This window comes from Chiloscyllium plagiosum, unplaced genomic scaffold (genome assembly GCF_037043375.1).
Source record: "Chiloscyllium plagiosum isolate Xiang-an unplaced genomic scaffold, Cpla_swu_hap1 HiC_scaffold_19, whole genome shotgun sequence".
In the NCBI taxonomy this organism is placed as follows: domain Eukaryota; kingdom Metazoa; phylum Chordata; class Chondrichthyes; order Orectolobiformes; family Hemiscylliidae; genus Chiloscyllium; species Chiloscyllium plagiosum.
The window spans coordinates 42484235-42491946 of record NW_028270157.1 but is presented as its reverse complement, the minus strand read 5'-3'; the positions used below and the strand labels follow the sequence as shown (position 1 = coordinate 42491946).

Below are 7712 nucleotides of genomic sequence, written 5' to 3'. Positions count from 1 at the left end.
AGCTGGTCAGCATCATTTAGTAGGAAGCTAGCTGGTTAGCGCTGGTATGTTGATTAATTGATTAGATCAGATTCCCTACAGTGTGGAAACAGGCCCTTCAGCCCAACAAGTCCACACCAACCCTCCGAAGAATAACCCACCCAGACTCAGTTCCCTCTGACTAATGCGGTAAAAACAATGATTGCAGATGCTGGAAACCAGATTCTGGATTAGTGGTGCTGGAAGAGCACAGCAGTTCAGGCAGCATCCAAGGAGCAGCGAAATCGATGTTTTGGGGCAAAAGCCCTTCATCAGGAATAAAGGCAGAGAGCCTGAAGCGTGGAGAGATAAGCTAGAGGAGGGTGGAGGTGGGGAGAGAGTAGCATAGAGTACAATAGGTCAGTGGGGGAGGAGATGAAGGTGATAGGTCAGGGAGGAGAGGGTGGAGTGGATAGGTGGAAAAGGAGATAGGCAGGTAGGACAAGTCCGGACAAGTCATGTGGACAGTGCTGAGCTGGAAGTTTGGAACTAGGGTGAGGTGGGGGAAGGGGAAATGAGGAAACTGTTGACGTCCACATTGATGCCCTGATGAAGGGCTTTTGCCCGAAACGTCGATTTCGCTGCTCCTCTGACTAATGCACCTAACACTATGGGCAATTTAGCATGGCCAATTCACGTGACCTGCACATCTTTGGACTGTGGGACGAAACCAGAGCACCTGAAGGAAACACACACAGACACGGGGAGAACATGCAAACTCCACACAGACAGTTGCCCAAGGCTGGAATCAAACCTGGGTCCCTGGTGCTGTGAGGCAGCAGTGCTAACGACTGAGCCACTGTGCCACCAATTGAATTATTATTCAATGCTCGTATAGCGATCACCATATCCCATGAGTGAATAAAAATAATAAAAAACCTGGTCAGTGCTAGTACATCAATGAATGTGGTCAGCTCCAGTACATCAATGAGTTAACCAATCAGAGTCGATACGTTGGTGACATATCCAGGCAACCCTGATAAATTAGCTATATCAGTATGTTATTGAGTCAGGAATGGTGCATCAACAGAACACTCCAATATCTACATCACTAAGTTATTCACTTGGCACCAGTATACTGGTGAATTATTATACTGGACCATTTACTTGGGATATATTAGTAGAAAATTCTGCTGTTTAGCTAAACAACATCAGTGATTTTCCATAGAGTATGAGCATGCTATCTCCTAGCATAAGCTGAGAAGATTTTCATTTATCTTCTTATTCTAATGTATCTAATAACTTACTTCTAGCCTATCATTCTCTATTAAAATCATAAAGGATTAATTCAGATCCCTGCAATGCCCCAAAGTGTGGCTGATTATAATTTTATTAACCTTGGTTATTATTGAAGGCTCAGATCTAACTGGTACTAACCCCATGACTTCCTAAAAAATCAAACATAGAGCAGTATTTTATCTACAGACAGCAACCCTCACTTTGAGCTCATTGCTTCCATTCTCTTGAGGACATTATGACTAAACCTACTTTTTTGACACCTTGGATCTTACTCATCACAGTCACCATGTGAAAAGTCCTGTGACTTGCAATTTGGCTCACTGTGATTCTGAAATGTTATTCATTCTGCAGATGTTGATATTTCTACTCCTCCCTAACAGAATAGATAATTCAATATTTACAGTCTTGCATACACATTCTCCTATCACTGAAAAAAAATTGTCTTATTAGGCAAACAGAAGTTCAAAGTTCTGTTGAAGATAATTTGGTGCTGAAAAGATCCTATCCTTGTCACTGCCACTCCAACCACCACTCCCCACTCGTATATATTTTTTGAAAGAAAGAGCTGCTTATCCTTTCAAAACCTCACACAACACAAAACTAATTGATGTTGCCTGCCTGAGAAATTCAAAAGCTTGTCTTGGACACTTTTGTTTTTCTGTCAGAATACAAATTGAGACTGAAAGAAAGGAACCAAGATGTCTCTGCTCTCTTTGAAATTTGCACATGATTGTTCTTATTTATGGGGTTTAATAGAAATATATGTACATGTAAACGTTGTCCTCCATCTGGAACTTGATGTTACTCCTTAAACCTCTAATAGGAAGTATAAACTGTAGATCTGATCATCATGTGAAGAATGTCTAGGATCCTTGATGGCATTTATCAGCTCCTGTTCTGAAGCTGTTGCAGGATTTAGCTGTCATTACTTCAGTATGCAAAGTATATAAAACCTACTGCAACATCTCAATTAAATGTCTTGAGATGGTCTTTTCCAGTTTGTTGATATACAAGAGAATGGGAAGACCCACTTATTTAAATGTTTGACATTATTTCTGAAGAATAAGAATACAAATGAAAGAAGAATCATTGAATATTTTAGCATGAAATATTTACATTCATTTAGAGTTTCAAGCACTGATCAATAAATACCACATATCACGATAACTTGTTTTGTATCATTTATGTCTGCATCTAAAATAATGGCTCAGAAATAAACCTGATGGTGGAGTTTCAGTTTTCGACACAATCAGGAAGATCACCAGAAATTGCACTAGCAAAGTTATATTTAGGTTTTCAATATAATTGATTTGCACAAACTGAAATATAATGGGCATGATCCAGGCATTTGGACAATGATATAAGACGCATCTTTTCCATTAAAAAAAAATCCTGAATATACTTGAGGCCACAGTTGAAGTATGGTGAGCAGTTCATTACAGCACTACTTTGAAAGGATATATTGTTTTTCAGAGTGCAGCATAGAGTGACCAAAATGGTACCAATTACTAGAAAGGTTAAATTACAAGGGGATCACACAATTAGGCATGAAATTAACAAATGGTCCAGGAAGTGCAGTGCAAGTTTGGAATTCCCTTCCAAACACTGAATTTGATTCTGGATTAGCTGTTAATTTAACAATAGAAGTTGATGTTTTCTTTTTTATTAACTAGAAGTATTAATGAATAGGAGACTAAGACACTAATTTGTAAGTCAGTCACTATTTTATTAAATGATGGATCGCGTTTGAGGGGCTACGTAACCTAAGATGCAAAGATTTTGTTTTAGCTAAGTTTAAGTTGCGTTGAGCTTTTTGGAGAGATTCTCAGTGCAGGCTCCATGTAATTTCTCACCACATTTTACCAAACATATCTCATTAACACCTGCCTTACCCCAACTGCATTCTTCTCATCTGATTCCAAACCTATCTTACCATTTGATGTTCACACAACAACTTGTCATTCAGTGGATATTCACAGAAAGACCAGTATCACTTGTACCTGCAAAGTCTTTGCTAGGTCGCTGCTTTCCACCTGGACAAGTGTTGGCAATCTGGTGATGATCCTCACTGGCAAGGTAATGGCACAGCAGCTACAAAGCCACACTGCTTACAGCATGAAGCCAATATGCCTGATACTCTCCTTGCACATTCTCTCACTCTAGTTGTTGGTTAATCCGTAGACCACACAGTTTACCTGTCCTTAACTACGTCCCATCTGAAGACTCACTCTGAGTCCCTGCTATTCTTTCCCCAATATCCTTCCCCAATGGTCATCCACATCTTGTCTGTGAAAGGCCATCATCACATATAGGCAAGTATTCAGACAAGTGCACACATAAGCTTTTATTGACAGCTAGTACAAAGGGAACACAAAGGAAACTAATACAGACTGCAGTTTGCATTCATAATGCAAACCAAAAGCTGGTATCAAGACCTTTATAGTGCATAATGGTCTTCTGCACACAGCTCACATCTACAAGAATTGAATGTCAATGAGGCCCTATCTACCTTGTAGCGACTGATGCAGCTGAACTCTATCATCCACATGGAGAGCTTCCTCCAGCTCATGTCCTCACCCTTCTCCTAGGATGACTGATCCCGCTCCCCGGCTTCTCAACATCTATCACACTGCCTTGTTGTCTGCTTCAAATGTACAGAGCACAGCCCACCAGGATAATATGGCACAATCTATCTGGACTTAACTGGAGGGTTGACCCAAGACTAGTCCAAATTTAGGAACTATCTCTTCAGGTGTCCTATTGTGTCTCATCATGGCTCAGGTCACAGCAACCAACTTGTAGAAGGTGCTGCACCAGTTCAGTGACAACCACATTACATCAAAAAGGGATTATCTGTTGCTTTCTATCCCATTCCAGATCCACTTCAACCATTCCACTTTCCATTGCATTAATTAGAGTTCACCATCATAGTGGCATGACTTATTTTACAGCCAATTTCCCATGGGGGACCCATAGAACACTTGAAAGTTCCAAAAGTGATAGGATAGTGTTGACTCGCATTCATTCCCCTTTTAAGTTATTGCTGCTAACTCTTATATCACTGAGATGACAGTGTCTGTTTGTCAAGTACCAATGGCTTGATGCAATATAGATTTGCCCAGAATTTGATGCCTCACTATGTTCACTCTGTATTCATAGCACAAAAGTGGAGAAACATTTGCAAATTAAATGATCACTGCCTAAAAGGATGGGAGAGTCAAGCTCAGGGTTGAAGTTAGGGAAAGCAACAGCATTTGCAGAGGTGGGAACAAGGATGGTAATGGGGACATTCTCAAGGTATATTGGGGTATGTGTAACAGCACTAGATGGGATGGTAGGCTATGGTAGGGGGATTTTTGGCAGTGACTGCTACCATGACCTCCAGAAGCGGAGTGTAGAGGGAAAAGGTGGACATCACTAAGGTATAATGCCAGAGTTCAGTAGGCAGGGAGAACAGTTGGAGACAAAGTTCAATGTGCTGCATCTCCACATCACAGGGATGGATGCAAATGAGGTGTTGGAGTAGAACAAGACACCAAAGGAACGGCAATATACATCCAAGTCAGGATGGTGAGTAACTTGGAGGGGAATGGGCAGGTGGTAAGGTTCTCATGAATCAGCTGTCATTATCCTTCTATACCTATTCTTACAGCAATGTATTTATCTGACTCGGCCAGTTCAGTTTCTGGTTAATGATAACACCCAAGATATTGTTAGTGGGGAATTTAGTGATAGTAACGCCATTGAATGTCACTGGTGATAGTTAGATTTTCCATTGTTGGAGATGGTCATTGCTTGACACTTGAGAGGCATGAATGTTACTTTTCTGCATTTGTGCATGCACTGCCTCAGTATTTGAGGATTTGTGAATGATGCTGACATTGTGAATCACCAGTGAACATCCACGCATGATGCCAATTTCCACGTGTTTCTTATTGATTCCAGTTTTGCAGACCATGTTGCGCTTATGTGATCACTACATGATCTTTGCTTTGACTTTGTCACCCAGAGCAACTCATTGACTACTTTGGGAAAGAGAATGAAACAAATGGGGATAAGTTATGAATAATGAAGGCAGAATGGAAACTTCTTGCATGCCAGGTGTTGCTCTGTAGGATCAGTTGGTGGGTTGAGGATTTCCAGGGATGGATCTGCACCCTTATTGCTGCAGAGTGGGGGCAGGTGGGCGGTGGGGAGTAATATCCAGTCACAATCATGATCACTGAGTTGCAGGTGTTAAACAGATTGCTCCCAAACAATAGTTTCAATGAAGGCCTCAGACTAAACCAAGAAGTTAAGTAGATATGCTTCTTTGGCAATTATAAAGAGAGGGTAGCCCTCTACTAACCATCTCCTGCACAACAACTCCAGGTTCTGTCAGTTCCTTTCTCATGGATCGCTCTGTGGCCAGCAGAAACACCAGATGTAAGAAGGTAAAAAGGTCTGGAATCTGGGCCGGCATTTATGTGTATTACATGGCAGAGAGGTGACCAGGGGCTTTCACAGGAGATCAGGTACTGAAACTCATCTCCATATGATGAGAAGATATGGTAAAGACCTCACCGTGTGACCATACCCCATTTCCATTGTTCTTTGATTTAAGCTGAAGTGGTTGAGGAAAATGCAAGCCAAGCTATTTGCCTAAACTAAGGACATATTGTTGTAAGTGCTCTGTATTTTCTTATATTTTCAACTTTAAAAAAAAATTAATCTTGTCAAATAAATGTCCCTCTTAAGCAACTACATCATATAAGATGTCAAAGAGTTAAACTCATGAACATTTGATGAAAATGGGCACCATTTGAAAATGCATTACAGAATTGTACAAGAGAAAAATTTTAGTTAAATACATATGATTTGTAGCATTTATTTAATAATTTTCCTACAGCGGCCTTAGCAACAAAACTGTCTTCGTGATTTTTGAGATTTGTAGCTCAGGTTGATGATAAGTATGTAACCATGTAACTGTCTCCGCAATCCAGGGCGAAACCTATTCTATGAATGATGACAAACATTTTCTGTACATTGAACAAGATGATTATACTTTCATTGAGATAATATTAAATATTAAATATTGCCTTAGAAAATCCTCTGGCTTTGGCAATTTTCCTAAGAACATGAAATTTTGTAGACAGACAGATTTCTCACTACAAAACTGACATTCTGTACAAATTAATTCCAACCAAGCACCAGAGAAATATATCTACTTCAAGGATTAAATTCTGTGGGTTTATTTGATAAATTGATTGCAATGCACAACTGACATCTATTTGTTTTGATTCGGGAAATGGAGTGTAGAATATTTGGTGGATTTCTTTGCACAATGCACATGATGGAAAGTTGATGCCATATCATGACTGAAATTGGGTCTCTGAAGGAGGCGAATCAAATTATTGACATTGTTTCAGCCTGGAATTGCTCTGAAAAGTGGCTGCATCTCTTTCTGCAGCATCAAACAGGCACACTTTCCAGCAGGCCATCCTGAGCACCGAGTGGAGACAGTTTGAGCTCAGAATTCAGGTTGCCACACAGCAGTGGATCTTTCCTCGATTTCTCGAACTGCAACAAGTCATCAGCCGGACGAATGTGGTGAAGAATGCGCTACAGGAGAAAAATATATTCATGTATTTGTAACCAACATCAGAATGGATCATTGGCAGGTGCCTTAGCAGTGAATTTAAATGTCGCGTGTATTTTGACACAGTAGGCAAGCAAAACAGTTTAGCCTCAATCCTCACATGATACTCAGTTTAGTTGGGAATTTTGGTGCAATGTTCAATGTATCCTTTATGATTTTCCAGATGCTGTTGTAATAGACTGAAAAATCATACAGGACTATCTGACTCTTGTGCCATGAGTCCCAATAACAGCCCTCAGAAATCAAAATGATGCACCAAGAGCACTGACTTTTCATTTGCTAGTTGAGCCTGGAGTCACCCCAATGATCCCCATTCCACTTTCCTGCCTTCAAGCTAACTTTTCAAATTTCATTTGGTTCATGCTGCAAGACTTAGGAACTGATTTTTCTTTTAAAGATACATATGTTAATATGTTTTAATGTGCATGCTTCATATAAGATGACGTCTAATAAACCAAACACAACTGTAATCATGATGCAAGTGTTCTGCTGTCATCAACTATAAGCAAAAATCAGCTATTTGCAGCTTATCTCAAAGATTGAAATGTTTAAGCCTTAGCGCAACCCTGCTAAAATCAACCAGGGTGCTCAACAGCAGTACGGCTAAAACATAGATCAAGTCATAAAGTAACCTGTCAGACTTGAATTCTTTAAGAAGTCAAGACAGACATTTTGGTACCTAACTTAAATCTCCCTTGGGGAGTGAATGAAAGAACAGGAGAAGCACTCCAACCTCATGAATGTCAGTGGGTTGGACAGAAGGATTTTGCATTCTTCATCCCTTGTTGAATGTCCCAATGGCAGGAGCAGAAATATA

General features: G+C 40.2%; 1 protein-coding gene across 1 annotated transcript in view; it reads right to left on the bottom strand.

Annotated features, from left to right (window-relative positions):
• Positions 1-2564: 2564 nt before the first annotated feature.
• LOC122559632 (sodium- and chloride-dependent GABA transporter 2-like) overlaps positions 2565-7712 on the bottom strand; it is an 88584-nt gene continuing 83436 nt past the window's right edge. Inside the window, exon 14 of the mRNA XM_043709430.2 lies at positions 2565-6858. Coding sequence (XP_043565365.2) covers positions 6709-6858 — 150 coding nt within the window. The 3' untranslated portion in view covers positions 2565-6708. The remainder of the gene's footprint in view (positions 6859-7712) is intronic.